This window comes from Anas platyrhynchos, chromosome 5 (assembly GCF_047663525.1).
Source record: "Anas platyrhynchos isolate ZD024472 breed Pekin duck chromosome 5, IASCAAS_PekinDuck_T2T, whole genome shotgun sequence".
Classification (NCBI taxonomy): Eukaryota; Metazoa; Chordata; class Aves; order Anseriformes; family Anatidae; genus Anas; species Anas platyrhynchos.
Window position 1 is genome coordinate 58,771,131 of NC_092591.1, and position 19,286 is coordinate 58,790,416.

The following is a 19,286-nucleotide window of genomic DNA, read 5'->3' on the forward strand; positions in this document are numbered from 1 at the left end:
TACATAATTATAGGAAAGTCAAATTCGTTATTTCCATGCAACCCTTTTGTCTTGTGCAGCCTACACAGAAAATTTCAGTTGTGGACACTGCCTAAGCCCACGTGATTTTTTAAAAGCGTATTTGTAGTTGGTGAATTACTTAAAATACAGTATGCAATTTACCTATACCTATGCAATGCTTTCTGTGATTACATACAGGAAGACAGAAATAAAACATCAATATAAAAACGTTTACCCTTCTTATACGCAGTTCTTCTATAGCCTCCAATAAACTTGTTTTAAAGTCTAACAGCCGAATGGAAATCAATGTCTCTGAGGGACTCTGAAGATTGGAGTCAAGTGTCTGTGGTTTAAAGTCTTCATCCATTCTTACAGATTGTCTGCAAAATAAAAGCATACATTTCCTCTTCAGTTTATCTTTAAGAGGATATTCAAACCGCAAAATTGCAAATGTGGAAGCAGATTTTTTGAAAAGAATAAAACCACTCCTTATAGCTGTTAAGCAATCAGTTTTTCCATTATAAATCTGTGTGTAATATTGTAAAAAACAAACAGCTTTATCATTCATTTGCCATACTCTTTTTTTTCCTCTTTATTTTGGGCTTGGTTTCAGTTTTAAATGAAGAGTGATGAGCACAAAGGAAGTAGAACTCCTCCCTCCCAGAGCTACTGCCCTGCACTGGCATGAAGGTACTGCAACTAACACGGCGGGCCATGAGAAGCGTAACACTGCCCACCTCACGGTGTTAAAAGTCATAAATCAGGCTGGATTTTAAAGATCTTCCAACTGACTTGAAATAATGAACTAGAGGTAACATTTGGGATTTCTGCTTGTAAGAAGAAAACTTTTCCTTCTATTCCCATGAGATCAACTATCAACTTTGGGGCTTTAAGCTAGCTACACCAATTGTTGTTGAGTAATATTAGTGCAGCTCTTCTAAGACACATAAGCCTTCCTAGGGACAAAGTGTGTTTTAGTGACACCAGAGAGTACTACAATACTTTTGTCAGTTTTGTAGATCAAATGATGCCTGAAAAGGTAACAGTACATATTTCATTTGCATTTTGCAGATTTATTTACCCGTCTATATAGACAGACACGTATACACACACAAGACTTCATCTCCAGCAGCGTGCTAGAATGAACCCAGTCACGTACACGCCTTTAACGCAGCCCTACCCTGTCCCCAGAGAACTCTGGGGGGGTTTCTGCACCAAGAGCTGAAGAGGCTGGGGCAGAGCGCAGGAGTTACGACCGACCTGGCCACTGCTGCACAACCCTGGGGAAGGAATTCCTGGAGGAAGAGAGGAGACCTGGTCTGTATCATGGGGCCATAACAACCACAAATCAGGACACACTGCTTTTTCTTCTGTTGTCTAAATAAAACCCTAGCATAGATCAAATTTAAGCTGCTTGATTGTGGATAATTGATTGATTTCTTGCTCAGTTGCCCCACCACAAGAAGTTATTCCAACTAAGTTACTGAAATTATGGTTTTGCTAAAAAACGGGAAAAGAGTCTGAAATATTTAAATTACTTTGTTAGCATGAAAATATGTGTTTGAAGGACTTCTGAAGGAAAAGAGATGCACAAAAGTCTGAATAACGTACAAACATGTACAACTTCAAGCAATTTTTTATTTTTTTTTTAGTTAAAAAACACTTGTAGCCAAAAAAATTAGAATTAAATCAGCCCCTGGAAAGCACACATGAATTCTTTCATCCAAGTTCCCCAAAACTGTTCCCTACTGATAGATACTGTACCAGTAATTCATAAAGCACAAACAACATTTTTATATTATACCAAATATTGGGAGGTTATCACAGCTACAAAGCTAATAACAGCACTGATATTAGGCATAGTAAATTAGGCATGAAGCCATTTGATTTCAATTTTAAATCCTGCTATATTCTGATCTGAAGGGTAAAATTTTGTGCATATAACGTTAAGACATGATACATGCTCTAATTCTATTGCTGTCACCTCCCATTACACCTTGGAGCTGGAGGATTCTGCAGCAATGGATTTTCACGCCATAGTACTGTTACCACATGGAGAACTGGTTGCCTGTTTTATCAGAGGAAAAGAAAAATAATTGTGCTTGCAAAAAAAATTGATAAAGAAAAATGACTTTCTAACTCTGGGTCCCACCCTACAAAGGAGGGTGCACTTGAGCTTCAGTTATGAAAGGATTCCTGTTCAAGTTATCTGGTAGAACTGGTGCATTAACCTGTGCACACTGAGGTTTGTGATTTTCTTTGCCATCACAGAAACGATTTGTGAATTACTTTCTTAGGGTAATATTTTCAAACCCATGTTACACACCGAGGGATGGAACAAAACAGGCCTCAGGCATCTCTGGACATTCCCCCAGCTCACTGAGCTCAGCAAGAGCACTTGACAAGCAAGACATCACCTCCCTAAAGCAGTGAGAAAGGATAAAGGCTTTTCCGAGAGAAGCTCATTGAGTCTTCACCCATCCCTTCATCGTGAAGTACCATTTCCTCACGCACAATTTGTACTCGTTCTGCTACAAGGAGGTCAGACTGCTTTTTCTGAGGCTGCAACAAAACGCTTCACAGCCTACTGCTGGGAACTGCAAGGCACAGTACGTGTTACACACGCTCCCTCTCCTCCTCCAAGTTGAGCACGAGACACCCCTGTGGTGCCTCCGCCACAGACATCAAAGAACTTGGTTACCTGCTAAGTAGTTCACACCGTGCTTGGAAGAAAGAAACCTAGACAAATTATAATGATAAAGGTACAGAATTTAATACCTTAACATATCTGCCATATACACTGGTAAAATGCCTACTCTGGATATTTCATTAAAACAGCTATCTAGAGATACTATGAAGACACATGATAGGTAAGTGTCTTTTTGACAAAGCAAATACAAGAAAACCCCTGGTGTAACTAAAGCTATTCCTAATTAAGCAGGTGCATTTTTACCTCAGTTATTGGTATTTGTCAAAATATTTTTAAAACATAAAAAAAAAAATACTCTGGAGCATACACAAGATAACATTATAGAAATTAAGAAGTAAAAATGAATGAAGTTCTAATTCTGAAGTGTTTACCACGTTTGCTTTTCCGTTACTTGTTTTATGCTTAACAAAATAAGGACAAAAATTACTTTTTAAAAAGCACATTATAAAATCCATTTTAACACAATTTTAAGTGCCATAAAGGGCTTTATATCTTTCAAAAGCACTTATTAAAAATTACATCTTAAATACCCTACACTAGAAAGTAAGTTAGCCTATAAGCCTGATAGGGGTCAGGGTAATAACACAGAATGAACAAATTACACTGTCATTCCACTTAAATTATTTAAGTTATTTAATTTGACCTGTAGATAGTCTCTTGTCTTCTCATCATGCCTGACTTTTAAGTGGGAGGTCTTCATTCATGATGATCCTTTAATGGAAGCAAAGCTTTCTCCATTTAACCCATGGTGTTATCAATCATGTACAGGGATAAATGAGGCTGTAAGATTTTGCCAGTATCACAAATGACACTGTGACCTGAGGCCAACATCTTTATTTGCTTCTCCAGTGATTCACTTCAGCAGATATTAACCAATTTTATAATCCATGAAAGGCAAAATTAAAGGACACCATCCATAAAACAGAATAATTCCTATCAGCAACAAAGTGATGTCTGTATTATCTTATAAATTATATGGCCATACAGTGTGGTAATGTAATGAAGTAAAGATGGTAATAATCAAATGCCTAGGGCAAATGCTAATATGCATTTAATCACACAGCATGAAGCCATTTGTCACTACAGTTGAATGCATGTGTACATAAAATACATGAGTCACGTCCTTATTGTTATAGAATAACAGCATCAATTTCACACTATCATTTTACCACAATAACAACCGTAGGTTTTGATATTAACTAAAACATTCCAGCACCAGAAGTGCAACTGATGGCAATATCTTTAAAAAAAAATATTTTGAAAGACATTCCTCCTACTGCTATTCAACTTAACACATTTGAATATTGCATGTGTGCAGAATTTTATTACTTTTATTTTTTTAAACACCACCCCCCCCTCCCTTCAGTACATTTTAGCAGCACCCTGAGAGGCTTTTTAGAAACAAGGTAATTTATGGCATTTCAGCCTAGGCTGAGTCAACTCTTAGGTACGTCTCATCCTGGATAAAGAATTACTGATTTTCACTTGCTTGTTTATGGGTATTTACAGATGCATAAACTTCAGATGCGGGCCACTAAATTTGATGTTTTAACTGTAATAAATGCTTCTGTGACAATTGGTGAAAAGCAGTCCAGAAGTTTATGCAACTGAAATAAATTTATCCAGGAACATAAAACATCCACATGCATACACTTATGCCGAGTTAAGAGCTAGCATTCAAATCTGAATATGCCAAGATACTGCATTTACAAGATACCAGTGGTGCAGTAGAACCACCAAGTTACATTACAATTTAACAAGCGTGTTCCACATTATCACGTTGTACTGAAGTGTAGGATATTGTCCACATTTAAATCACTTTTAAGAAGTCTTCCTAAATAACAATGGCACAGTATGACTGAATTTTAAATAAGATTGTACCACTGTTAAAAATAAAAGATCAAACCACAGAGGATAAGGTTACTTTCACAATCCTTTAAGCCCCCGAACAAGTTTAGAGGCACTGCCTGATGCATTAAAAGCAAGAAAGCAAGACAATGCCTCATGTATACATCTTCTCTTCCTAAGGAAATGCCTTTTCTTCTGATACTGTTCAAATATCTGCTTTCACTAGAAAGAAGTAAAAACAGATTTGACTTTACCCTATTCTTATCCTAAATTAAAAATGTGGGATAAAGCCTTAATTTCTATTCTGAATTGACTAGAAATTAGACAAGTGTTCCGCTACACCAGATGGGCATAACAAGCCTTTAAAGATCCCCCTTTATGCTATGAAGAGCTCACCAGAAAGCACTGGGGGTGAAGCAGGTGTTCCAGATTCCAATCATCAAGTCTGCCTTACACCTTGCTGATAAACCAAACAGGGTTCCTCTGTGAGGAGAGAACCTGCAGACAGTGACAAAGCTTGGATTATAACACAGCTCGGCATATCTCCTACCTAGGGGAAACAACAAGGCAACAAAACTGAAATACACTACATAATGTGAGAACCATACACTTGTTCAGAATCCACCGTGTAAGCATTTAAGGAGGTTAACATGTATTTTACAAGATCAAGAGAGTTGCAGTGTTTTGGAGTTCTTAGGCTTGTTTTGATAAAATAATATTCAAAGACAGCACTCTCCCTATTGTAATTGTGTTTTTAGGAAAAAAAGCACCAATTTTAAACTCAGACCATTTTTGTGGGAAGGGTTATTTATTTTAAATCCTTCAGCAGCTGAAAGATATTTTCTGTGGTTATGCTTGATATTGTCTTAATTCATTTTTCTACTTCTGGATCTACAGAAAAATAAGTTATTTTTCCACTTTCAATAGAATTTTGCAACACCTCTCCATCCCACATCTTCAACAAGAGGAAATACCATCCCCTTGGGAAGAACAACTGCCTTTCTGTACACCAGATACCACCCACACCCAACTAACATGCTGGATTTGCCTACTAGCAAATCATCTTCAGATCCACTGGCTCCATTCAAATGTACAAATCAAAAACCAAATAACCTAGACATTTCACACCTTTTCACAGTTCTGGGAAAGAAGCCTCAAGCACATCCAGAAGTCACACGCCTACAACCAGCAGGGTACTGTTCAACCTGAAGTATTTCCTTCCTAGTACAAAATCTATCATGCAACTCATTTTCAATACTTTCCTCCACCAGTGAGTTAAAGATATTAAATGCATCTATCCATTGTCATCTATGATTTATTGAACTTTACAGTAAGTCAAGTGGTACTGTCAACACAAGATACTTAACTGTCTAGCTTATGCTAATTTCAGATAAATATTGACTTATTCTACTATTCCCTAGAATTTTTTATCCATGTATTACTGAGATGTAAATCTGGGGAACATACACTTACTATAGTAACAGCTGCCCTAGGTTAGGCAAAGGGTCTTTCCAGCTTGCTAATTCATTGACAATGCATAAAAGCCCAGTTATGACCCTTCTACTAAATGGAAGAGAACAGGAATTTGTCACCTTGGCCTTGCAACTACAGGACTCTGAAATCAGCACAGAGCACTAATTTGGATCATGCGTTGCTTTTTATACAGTCAAGTAAAACATTTCTACCAGCATGCAATTTATGTCGTGACAGTGCACCTTTGGGTGCTGGTAGAACCAGGCTGCTTTAGTACTTCTCTGGAGAACATTCTCTATCCCCTTAACTAATAGCTTAGTAAGAAACGTCACTGGATCTTCTCTTTTTCATTAGCTAGCTCTATCCTTCTATATAGTTTTGTAAAATTAGGGGTTACACTTGCACTAATTTACCTTAGCATAGAATTGTCTCAAGAGCTTATGAAAAATTTTGAAACAAAGACAGCAAATAAATGTATTGCCTTGTTTTGCTACAGAAAGAGAAGATGTTCTTCACTGCTCTAACAGCTGAAGAAATAAAATAACAGATTTATTCCACCTAGTAGAGATCCATTATTCAGCACATTTTATCCAAGGAACACATTTGTGAACCTGCTACTATTTCCCCTTTTCCAAAGGGGAAAAACCACCACCCAGTCCTAGTCACATCAAGCTGCCCTCATCTGTCATATTCTGGTCCAAATTTGATAGTATTTTTTTAAACTCAAGGTAATTGTAAAGGTTTTTATTCTGGAAGATGTGCATGTATTCCAAAGCCAAAATCCAGTGAATTCCCTGCCAGTGAATTTCCTTTCCAGTGAAATATGGTGTCTGGGATGAAGGGGGCAAGGTAGTCCAACATTACATCCTAAACACAATACAGTTGTCCTAAAAAAAATTCCTTAGCAGCTTTGCTGACAAAAACATCCTCAGATACCACCATATTGTCTTATGTTACTAGTACCTCTCTACAAAATGTCATGCTTTAATAAAATTGTGAGAGAAGTATTGGCCAAATAACTCTTGGATCTTAAACCCCTCGGGTTAAAAAGTAACAGGCCTGGATTTTTACCCTTTTCCCTAAAAGTTTTTGTGCTATTCTGTAAGATACCACTTTCCCACCTCTCAGGTTCGACATGTTAGTGAAGCTACTGATAAAGAGTATAGATAGGTGAACTATCACAAAATATCATCAAATGGTTAAGATCTTTATCTGTTTCAACCAATCTAAATAAAACTGATGTTTACTATATGCAGACTCAACATACAACAACAAAAAGTGAGGGAAAATCAACAAAACATTCCTGACAAGACCAAACTGATGACCCAGAAGCCATGTGGGAAAGTCTCTCCAACTCAATATTTATTTTATTCCACCTTCAAAGCTGGATTTTGAGTAATAATAAGCTTTTCAAGCAATCAGTGTGTCAATTTACCTTTTTGAATCAGAATTCAGTGAAAAGATGCTCAAATGTGGAGCAACCTGAAGTGAATTTTTTTGAATATTTTGTCAGGTACTTCAAAATTAGCTACCTGTTGAATTCTGGATGAAACTTAAAGAAAATGGAACTGCTTGTTCAAGCATTGCATTGCATTGCTTGAGCTCTGCATTCATTCACACACACACGTGCACTAAAAGAGGATGACTTCAGGAATCAAAAGAATTTGATAAAGACTTAAAAGGATTTTTTTTATATATATAAAAATATACAATCTTCCAAAAACTAGCTAGCCCAGGCATTTTCAAAAAAACATTATTTAAAATTTCCATAACATGCAAGTTGGTTCACAGGTTAATAAACACAGAAATAAGTTTTCTGAATCCTTACCTTCTGTAATCAAAACCAATTATATAGTATATTTTATCTGCCTTTTATAAGACAATACTATGGTTTAAAGAAAAAATAAAGGTAAAAGGATTTTTTTTCTAAGCACGATTAAAAATATTACTAAGAAAATAGGAGCAGACACCTCAACTTTTTCCAGTAAAATTTAAGAAAGATAAGAGGACAGTTACAGTAAAAATATACATGTACTTCTAACCCTCATATGGGATTGAGTTCTCTTCTCCCTAACCTTTCCGTTCCAATATTTTTCAAGATTTAGTCGATGTCCTTTTAAGTATTAGTGTAAAGGCATTAATTGTTCAGTGGATCATTAGCTCATGGGAACCTCGTTTTTCCCAGATTTTACAAACAGCAAAATCTAGAGATCATTTTACAGAAACGCAGTACATCTGTTGGTCTTGCACACTGCATGATTCAAAGTAGCATACCTTTTATTTTAAGCCATACTGCCACCTAGTTGACAACCTAATGAACTGTGCTGGCCTGAAACAACGCACTGTAATTACAGCTAGAGCCTTTGAATAAAACTGAATTGTTTTCTAAAAACATGTTTGTGCAAGGATTAAGACACCAGGAGCAATGAGCACCTCAGCTAACTTTCTCATCTGTTAAAAGCTCTCTGGCAGTACAACAGCAGTTGCAGAGTTCTGCACAAAGACCAAATTTATTCAGGCAGCACTATGATTTCGTAGTTCATACTTCTTTGTAGTTATAGTCGTGAAATAAATATACCAAGTATAAGTCAAAGCAATATTTAGACTCAATACCATTAAGTAAGGAATTAGTTTAAACATAACAATAAGCTGAGGAATAAGCAGTGTCGAGGAAGGAATGTAAGAAGGGATGTAACACATTAAAGAAAGTTGTTTCTGAATGATGCTTCCATAAAACATACTGAGCTGCAGCATTTTTCTCACATGATGGGCTCATTAAGGGCAACAAACTGCTCTCTTAACCAAATTTAGTCCAAAAAGATCAGGGACAAGTCAGCAAGAGAAGCACCTGCAATCTTTTTTTCCCCCAAATGCAGGCACTATTGATGTTTATTCCCAAAGTTTTGCAAAGGAGTATTGTTATCTTCAGAACTAACTCATGGAGACTTTTTTTTTTTTTTTTAATGTGTCTAATAAAGTATTAGTTTAAGTAATAGTTTTTCTTCTACAAATCCTTTGAGACAATTTACAATAAAGTTGCTATTAAACATTTTGGGATTCTTACAGTAAAACCTCAAAATGAATTAAGAGTTCACTGAGGTATGGAAAAGTTGCTTCTTCTCTGCTCATGGAGAATGTTGATGTTGGTGAAGAAGGTTCCTGCCTCTGAGAACAAGTACCTAATCCTATGTATTTGCATCCTGCTATAGGTTACTGTGAGGACACCCGTGCAGCACGTGTTTTGGAACAGCTCCCAGTGGAGGTCAGAAGCAGCAGGAGATGGTAAGGAGCACAGAAGCTGTCTCCTCCTTGTCCTGCAGCACGCTCAGAGCTCCAGAGACTGCAGAAGATGAGCAGACCTTCCCCTGCACTGGGTACCCAGTGTAATATAACAACAGACACAGCCCGAGGCTGATTTCTGCAGTAAGGGAGGCAGAAATATTCTGTGCATGTTTCTCTATGAATATAAGACAGTACTTAAATGCAAAAGGCAAGAGAAGCCAAAATAGCAACAGTTTGGCAAGAACTAACCTTTCTTAGTGAAGTATTACAGGTTGAAGCACTCTCCTGCTGGCTACACATATAGTTATCTTCTCAGCTAGAAAAACCATCGCCTTGGCTATAACAATACGCAACTGGCACTGAGGTGTCTGAGGAACTAAACCAGAAAAAAAAAGATACTGGTTTCAAGCCAGCAACACCTCAGCGTAGTTACCTGTAGGCAAGAGACACGGGAACTCAAAGACAAGTGGCACAAGAATCAAACTACGTGCTGGTATACATAAAAACACCCGGAGAAACACGTGGGAAGATAAATACTCCTACTCTTGTGCTCCTTGTTTGGACTCAGGCTGTGGAAGGCGGTGCTGACAGAAGAGATGCGCCACATATCAGCCATCTCCTCACAGACCCCCTGCGTGGCAAAGCCTGCCCAGAGGCAAGTAGCCTGACTAGAAACTTCAACAAGTCCTTTGAAGACTTTGGATGGGACACTGCATAAACAAATCCGTGTGAAAAAGTTAAACCTTACACGATAGAAAAAAGAGGAGAGAGAGAGTGGCCTCTGGGCAAGGCCCAAGTTTATTAACAATGCCAGGGCCCACCATGCTGAGCAGCAAAACACCTTTTTTCCCCCTCTCACCAGTGATTCAACCACCCTCACACCTCCAACACCCACACCAGGTTCAGAGTGGGCAAAACCCCAAAGCTGTCCCCCTTGGCCCCTCACCAGGCAGTGGGGTGCAGGCCGGACCCACCACAGGGCCTGCAGCTGGGCCCTGGGCCTGCAGGGGCTGAGGGGAGGCAGGCGGGTGTGAGCGGGGACCCCCATTTCCTCCTCTCCTCTTTGTCTTCTGGCATGGACACCGTCTTTGACAGCACCACAAACTTCCACGAAAGCACTATTTCTGTAAATTTTAAAGTGAAAGAGTCTTTCCATAAAGTTGACAGTGACAGCTTGGTGCATTTAACGCCACACAACCTGCATTGTAGGGGAAGATCACACTCACTGGGAAGGAAGTTGCTTTTCATAAAAATCCAGTGATTTACTTGGCACAACCCTAAAATATTTATTGGAAGCAAAGATTCCAGGAAACGTAATATTTTCCAAAGCACAACTCAGAAAGCATTCTTTGCCGAAGGTTTGAAATACGCCATCTAGATCTGAGTGCCACTGCTGACCCCAGATTTATTCCTGTCAAGGCCACGGTTGGAAGCTAGGAAGGGAGAGCGGAGGGCTGACCTTTCTCCTGCAGCTTAGAGACAGCGCTACAAAATGAACAGCAGATTGGTGACTCTCAGCCATTAGCTGTTGGCCACGACAGCTGTTGGAAATCACATTTGCGACTCTCCACAGCTTTCCAACCTTAGAAAGACATTTGGCAGCCTAAAAAATATGCTGCACAAAACTTTGTCGTTGCTTTAATATTTTCTGCTATGAATTCTACCAGTGTCAGCCATTACATAAATTTTATACTAAATTTGAAGAAAACAATTATTTTTATAATATGTTTTTGTACTTAATATGTCAACGACATTTGGCTTTCTAACAAAGCCAACATATAACTCATATCTTCAGCTACAATCTTAAATCTGTATCCATCTTTGGTAATACCTGCTTTAGATGAAATAAAACGTATACTTGCTGGTGAAACACACCGGTCAAATGGTGCATGTTCCAGTAAATGCTTTTTCTTTTTCAGCAGATGCTATTACTACTGACAGTATTCCAAGTAACTTGAAATATTAATGCAATATTTACTTAGCAACTTTGGAACCTGTCAAATCGTATTTCTGTGGTAACATAGGCAGTTCAATCTGCCTTTTTTTTTTTTTTTTTTTTTTTTTTTAAGTTCCTTCTATTCAGGAAACTTCTCTCTGAAGCTGCAGAAGAAGTGCTACTGCTGCACAGAATGTGGCTGGCCTGTTATCAGTTTTATTTATATGCTATGATGATCCTGAGATTATATTCATCCTCACTAATGTGAGGAATTCAATCTGAATGGAAAATTTCAATACCTTTTCTGATAAAAATGGGTAACAACCAAACATGGTTCTACATTTGTACATACAAAAAAAACCTGTGATATTTCCCCTTTCTAAGTCTTTAGGTATTTCCCTATCACAGCCCCACTGCTGAGCTGGGCACAGTGCTGGGGGAAGTGCAGCGATGTGGCCCATCGGAGAGAAGTTCCTGCCCCATATTGCTGTGAGCCAGAGCCCAGCATGGGGCTGGGGCTCCCAGCCCATGGGAATTTGGGACTCCTGCTCTCTGCCGAGCTCAGATCCCCCATCCCATTGCTCCTCCTCCCATACCAAGTGCATCTATAATCTTCCTGTGCTACTTCTGTTACTTCTGCTCAAACCAAAGTGGGGAGGAGGGACATGAAGGAGAGAAATTAATTTCTTTCCATTGTCCCTGCATGCCAAAATAAAGTTTTTGGCCTCCTAACTCCAGTTTTTAAATCCTTTCATTTTATATAGCCTCAAGTCCTTCCAAAAAGACTTGTTGGAATTCCATCTGTCCTTAGAGTAGCTATATGTTCATTGCTTCTTGCCCTGGATATATCCCCATTTTCCAAATTATTCCATGCTCACAGAAGATAGTAGTGAAAATTAAAAAAAATAAAACCAGTAATATCAAAGTTCAATTATCCCACCTGTTGCAAAATCAGTCCTGACCAGGCAATCATTTAAGAACTCACTCACCTTCCAGCTTTTTGCTGTCAATGGCACTATTCACAAGTTGAAGTGAAGTGCTTTGCTGAACATTCAACATCAAACATTTGCTAAACCTAAAAATGTTTGCTACAAGTAACAAGTTTCAGTATCTTGGTCAGATTTTCAGTTTTTATCTGAACTGCATTCCTTGAAAGAATATTAAGTCTCAGTTCTCTTCCTTACATTACAAACTGCACTCCAGCTGAGCGTACTGTCAGCTAGCACAGGTGGTGCTGTTAAAAAAAAAAATCAAGCTGCTTATGTCAAATAAACATGGTCTTAAGACAAAAAATAATAATTTCCAGTACAGTAATTCTAAGCATCTCTCAAATACACATTTCAAATACCATGACAAAAAAACAGATCAACAAGTTATTTTATAAAACTCTTCTCAAATATATTCTTAGCTTGAAAAATATGTTAATCAGATTCAAACGTTATCAGAGTCAACAATAGTTTTAAAATAAGAAAACGTCTTTCTTTTGTATTTAGGTCAAATAATAATGATGGCCTTTTTATCACATTAAAAAATAAATAAATCAAATACTACAAAGAAATATGATGGCAGTCATTTTTTCCTCATTTTTCTCCCTCCCTCCCCCCCCCTTTTTTTAAATTATTATTCATTTATTAGGTACACAATTATTTTGTTGTTAGCGAAAAGCCAGAACAAGCAAATACCACAAAACTCAATGGATGATTTCACTAGGAACAGTAGCATACTAGGGCTAGAGCATACTGAAAAACAGAAAAAGAGTTAGTCTCTTTCAATTTTGTTTTTCATAATTATGTTATACAAAATAAGCTGGTGTAAGAGACTGGGGGGAGGGTAGGAATCAGAGGCTCTTTGGCTGAGTGGATGTGTTACATTAATTTCTTAATATGTGAAGGAGTGGATTACCCCTCTAACAGCAATGGGAAATTAGTTTCTTCATTTCTTCATTAAGACTGTGGGAGGGAAATTAATTTTCTACTCTGGTTTTCAAAATTAATTGAATATATCTTTATTAACATGATAAATATGTACACATACTTTTTGGTTGAAAGAATTCTCTAAATTAATCCTAAACAGACATTTTCAAAGCAGTTTGTTAGCACATGGATTTTTGTTTAGTTTTCTGAGGTTATACAAACATTGAAGAAATTGATCGCCTAAGTTTTAATAAAGTTATCTACAGAAAAAAAGCATCTCAAAACAGTTTTTCTAGTATTTGTTGAATAGTACACTAGTGAGCTTTCTTTTTTCTACTCTATATTTGTACCTGTGTTGTTGCAGTCTAACACGTACCTAAGTGTTACAGCTTCACACGTGAGTGTATGCACCAGAAACTGTATTTGGTGGCTCTAACAGGAAAGCCCAGCTCTTGAAAACATCATCCTCTTAGCCTGAAGGTGTCTAGATGCCTCCATGTATCTATATGGATCTGTAAATTCACTTAGGTGAATTTACAAAGCATCTCAAAAGTTGCTCACTTCATTTTCTACACAATGTTTTTATATCTGTATTGTAAACATAGCTCCTATGGTATAGTTCCACCACTGCATCATTCTATTCTTTTATCTACATTCTATGGTATTCTTCTGTATACTAAGTCAATCACCTCAGTTATACTAATGGCTTTTTTATTTAATCTTCCACTACATAAATTACAATCATATCCTCTAACATCTCTCAAACTGAAAAATAAATCAAGCATTTTTTCTAAAAAAAAAAAATAGGTTTTTAGGTACTGAAACAAACTGTCAATGGCTAATTTTCAAACTGTCTGAAGACAGCAAGGCAGCATGCTTTGATCAGACGTAAGTTGCAGAATGAACACAACAAGATCACAGCAGCCTCAAATTGTCTATAACATAAGGAAAGTAAGATCTTCAGGTTCGTTTGGCCTAAAGGCTAAAAAGCATGAGAAAACTCCTAATAGCTTCTTACAACTTAATTTTCCTCAAGTATCAAATGCATTATACGGGGAATATGACTTGAAAACAAGTCTTTTTTTTTTTTTTTGACTTAGTCTTCATTGAATGAGGGACAAGTCCATGCTATTTTATGGGGCCTCTGTCTCTCCAGACAAATAAGTAATCATGACCAAAATTATTCCAATTAGGCTACCTTCATTTAATCTTTTTTTGTTTTTTAAACTTATACGGTTGACCTTGCAACTTCTACCATCTTTTACATGGAGCGTATTAATCTTTTCTTAAGAGTCTTAAGAAAAGAATCAGAAAATTATTTCTATGAAAGGTCACTGCAGTTACTGTAAGCCAAATGCAAACTCTAACCTCTACCACCAATTCCTAAGTCACCATTTTCTGTTTAATAAGATGCGTAATGGTTTGACAGTCTTGACTTGAAAAAAAAAAATCATCTTGATATATAAAATAAAACTATAAATGAAAGTTTGACTCTCTGCATTCACAGACTATCTTCACAATCCTTGAGAAACAATGACCTTTAAGGAAACTGTCCCAAATAATCGGTTAGATCTTTCAGATGTTTTTCTGCCTGAAAATATTACCTACGTGGCTGGAATATTTTGCATTCAGTTTCTATGTTCCAATAACTCAAAAAATGTTATTTCCTAAGTTACACACAAAAGACAGGAAAATACCCACATAGTCAATGGAAATTTACCTTTGCAGAAGTTCCTCAAGTCACCTCCATTTTATGGGCTCCACCCTAATTCATATTAATTGAATGCTGGAGAATTATTTTAATTGAATTGTTCTGCACCAAGAAAAGCAGACTACGAGTAAATAAGCGAACTGGGGATGCATTAGAGCTGATCTCCTTCCTTAGGAAGTTAATAGGAAGTTTACGTTTGGCTGGTCAAGAAAAGAACATCTTTTTTATAGACACAGACCATAGGAATTAAATAAGCAAAGTTTATAGCAAACAAAATCAAGACTGTCTCAGAAATATTCACACAATATAATTCAACCTGTTTAATCCATTTTTACCAAAATAGATCTTCTCTTTGAGAACTGCTGACAAGGAAGTTGCAAAACACAACCAGAAGGAAGAAGCAGAACAAGTTCCTCACTTGTTTTGATAATTCATTGTTTCATTAGTAGCTTAAGAAACCTCAGCAAGTCCACAGAGCATCTTTGTTAACATGTTAACTATAATTTGCAAAGACAAAATTAGTTGCACTCTTTGCCCAGAGTTAAAACAATTAGATGTCAAAACAGTTCAGCTTTAACACAAGAAAAAAAAAAAAAAAGCTTTAATCTCTTTTTTTTTTTTTTCTATTGTTCCTACTAGGGGAACTTGAAGAAGCAGAACAAGTATGGATGAAAAATAACTAGCACATGAGATCTCAGCCACCTGAGGAAAAGCCAATGGCAAAACAATCTATCTGTCACCAAAACCTCTCCTCCAAAGGAAGGAAAAATCTCTTATCCAACCTGCGATTTGACCAGCACAGAACAGAGCTCCTTCCAATAGTGTAACACTTATGAAAATTTGAAATCTGATTTTTTTTAAGCTAGCGGTGCTGTTTTAGTTACCTCACATTCATGGAGGAGGTTGATGAAGGCCCTGCAATTCTCCGTGTCAGAATGCCAACACAAGCTTCTGCTTCTGTCACAGCTCCAACAAAACCACCACATTATCCTCTCCAAGGACTTTAAAGAAAACACACAAACACAAAACAAAGCCACACAACGCAAACAAAAAACAGCATGCTGCCTGAGATCAAGGAAACTTCAGAAGACATTTAATAATCCAACACACAACCTCAAACTGAGGAGAAAAAAAAAAAGTTTTTTATAGGAAGTATCCTCAAACTCTTGGTCTTGAGCCAGGACTCAGTAACTTTGTCCCATAGGTAACAAACTTGGGATGAATGGGGCAACGTAAGACCATGCTTACTTAGCACACACCCACCTATAAGTCAGATGAGAATGGCAGTGCACAAAAGCCATGAATAGTTAGAACACAAGGCCAATGCCCAGACTTCCAGCCCAAAGACATCTGTTTCCTTCTTATCATATGAACTTCCTTGCTTAAAGAAAAGAATGGCAGCACAGTTGGAGGTGCCACAGCAGTCCCGCAGCATACCACCTGTCTTCATGAGCCATCACAATGATCTACGGGATCTACCATGTCATCTATCCAGCAGTTTCTCCCGAAGCCAAATCGTTCATCGCTGGTGTTCTTCCTGAGCTACAGCGTTAGTCAAATAACTACGTGGTTGCCTGTGTAGGATAAACTAGATTATGACTCTGAGAAGGGTCATTAGTCAAGCATTAAAGAGTTTAGCATCCTTTGCGAAATAGCCTGGCTTGTTGTAAAGCACCAGGAGTTGTACGCACATCTGGGATGTAGTCACAACTATTCTGTCAGAAATGAAAACTGGTGTTTTGGGGGCCACAAAACAAAAATAGCCATAAGATGTTATACCTGTTTTCTTCATTTAACCTCTCTGAGAAGAGGGAGTGCCTACCTAAGTTCACCACATATTTCCTTAGATTGGAAAATAGTTAAGGCAGCTTGTAATCATTGACCTTAACATAAAAAAAAAAAAAAAAGCAAAACAAAAAAAAAAGCTTTCCTTCAGTCTATTATATGAATTTTATTTATTTTTTAGAACCTGCTTTTAGACCATTGCAAAGACTACCTGCATTGTCAGACCCGTGCAGGCTGTCCGACACAGACATCGCTCTCTCACTCAGGTTAAAAACCTCAGAATTCTCACCAACTGCTTCCTCCAATTCAATTAAATTCACTTTTTTCTTTATCTGTATCTTTTATGTAGTATCCCAGCCCATTTTCTAGAAAGCATAACTGACATAAAAAAAATGGCATGTTACCATGTGCAGAAAAAAATATATAGGTAGATCAACACCACTGTCTACAAAATCAAAATTAATGAAAAACTCTACAAACAAGTTTGTAGTCTGTGTATCAACTCTAACAACCATTAAGTCTGCTTGCACCTAAAATAATTATCTCACCTACACTGACTGCTACTCACCAGTGGAAATAAGTTGAATTTTTATGATTATGTCCCGAAAGAAAATCCCTTAAAATCCCTTTCTCACCCTAAAGCAGCCCTCCCACCTCATAAAACCCACAAACACAAAAATTTCTAGTGGATCAGTCAAATCGAAACTGACTGTATCACAACAACAAATGAAAAGCTTACCAAACAACTCCACAGCTACCACAATAAATGCCAGGCATAGCAAACATCAGCTTCATTGCATTTACGCACATCAGAAGCCCACATTGCTGTGACTGCTGCTCCAGCTGAACAAGATCAAGACGAAACCAAAGCTGTCCACCTGGTGTTGCAGCACTTCACTTACAAGTGACCTGACAGCTCAGTTTCAGTCTGAAGTGAAACGTGAAAAAGAAAAGAAAAGGAAGTAACATGAATACAGGGCATCAGCTGGTCAGAGAATACCTCACAGGAGATGTAATGCTACAGGAGTAGTTACGGAGCTAACTAATAGTCCCAAACTTGAGCAATTTAGGAGGTGAGACTGAAACATCAGGGCTTTTGCTCTACTGTCACAGGTGTACTGAGGCTGGGAGGGCCCTCTGGGGGTTATCCTAGCCAAGCCCCTGCCCAAGCAGGGCCACAGCCACACAGCTGGTGAAGATCTCCAAGGATGAGTAGAAACTTATCTGGGCAACCTGTGCAAGCACTCAGTCAACCACACAAAAAAAAAGGAACAACAAAAAAAAAAGTGTTTCCTTACACTGAGGGGAAAGCTCCTTTGTGCCAATTCATCTCACCTGGTGACTGGGCACCACCAAAGAGGCTCCATCCTTTTTCTTTTTGAGTCCTCCCCTCAGGTGTTTACCTACAGCTGTACTATGTACGTAAATACATATTACAAGCAGGTGATTTTCAGTCCTGCAAGGCTTTTATTGACCCTCTGTAAGCATTTTATTTGTGTAACTTTCCCATAAATGTTTGCAAACATTTGTATAAACAAAGCAAATATAAAGCAATTATTAACAATCCATGTAATAATATATAATACTAAAATCAACAAATATTAACTTGCTAATTGGATGTATGACTACTTTTGTCATTTATGTGCTATTACAAGCGTTAACTTATTGCTCAGAAATACTGGTTAACAGTTTAGTTTTATTAACTAAATGTTCAAGTAGGTGCAGGCTTTTTCTTTTTCTTTAAAATAAAAAAAAAGTCTTTAGGAAAAGTTCTGCCTTATTTGGAAACTTAACAATTAACATTAACCTATGAACCTGTCCTTAAGATCTTGTTGTTTTTGTTTGTTTGTTTTTTCTTAATAACAAGAACTACTAAGTTCTCACATTTTGTTTGTTTTTCTCTTAAACTGCCATAGAAGATGTAGGTAATTTATTATTTTTTTTTTTAAGATAAAAAAGTGACTAACTCTCCTATGAAAGGAGCAAGCAATAACACCAGTAGAGACCAGTTTTATGAGCTAAATTCAAACTTTTAATTCCAAGGAGCCTCATGACCAACACTTAAAGCCTTCATTCATCATATCTTCTGGGGATGAAACAATATTCTTAACTAATAACTAAGTGGCATGCATAGCAGAAATTTAAGCATATTTAAAATGTACTTAAAATTCTATTCTAGCTAGCATCATTAAAATGGTAATCTTGATTTGAAATACAGATTTAACAGAGACAAGTTTGTCACTCAACAGGATATTGTTCTTTATGCCTTTTATAAGACCAACCAACTTAGCCAGGGGGAAAAAAATTACACTTCTATAGAAAGGCAGAAGGGACAGCAGGTGGTACCTGAGAAAGTATTTGTCTTTTCCAAATATGAGTTGGTCTGACATAATCCTTCCCTACAGCACACCCTGTGTGGAACAGTTCCCCAGCACTCTGATACACTTCAGTCAATTGTGGAGACACTTATTACTGAATGCAGTGGTTTAAGAAACCCCTTGACGTTAGCTGCACTAAAACAATGATTAAAATCTAAGTTATTTCAGATTAGCTTGAGTAAGAAGGCATCACTTCTAAATCAAGCTAGAGTTAACTGAATTTCTGCCCAGGTGCAAACACGGGAACTTC

The 19,286-nt window shown here is 37.4% G+C and overlaps 1 protein-coding gene across 8 annotated transcripts in view; it reads right to left on the reverse strand.

The window, feature by feature from the left end:
- CCDC73 (coiled-coil domain containing 73) overlaps window positions 1-19,286 on the reverse strand; it is a 92,104-nt gene that overhangs the window by 53,603 nt on the left and 19,215 nt on the right. For 6 of the 8 annotated variants that reach the window (XM_072039221.1, XM_072039228.1, XM_072039227.1 and 3 more), the window contains one exon: window positions 236-380. In XM_072039221.1, the coding sequence (XP_071895322.1) occupies window positions 236-367 (132 nt within the window). In that variant the 5' untranslated portion in view covers window positions 368-380. Of the gene's footprint in view, window positions 1-235; window positions 381-4,954; window positions 5,057-19,286 lie in introns of all 8 variants that reach the window. The other 2 variants (XM_072039224.1, XM_072039222.1) reach the window with 1 other exon arrangement.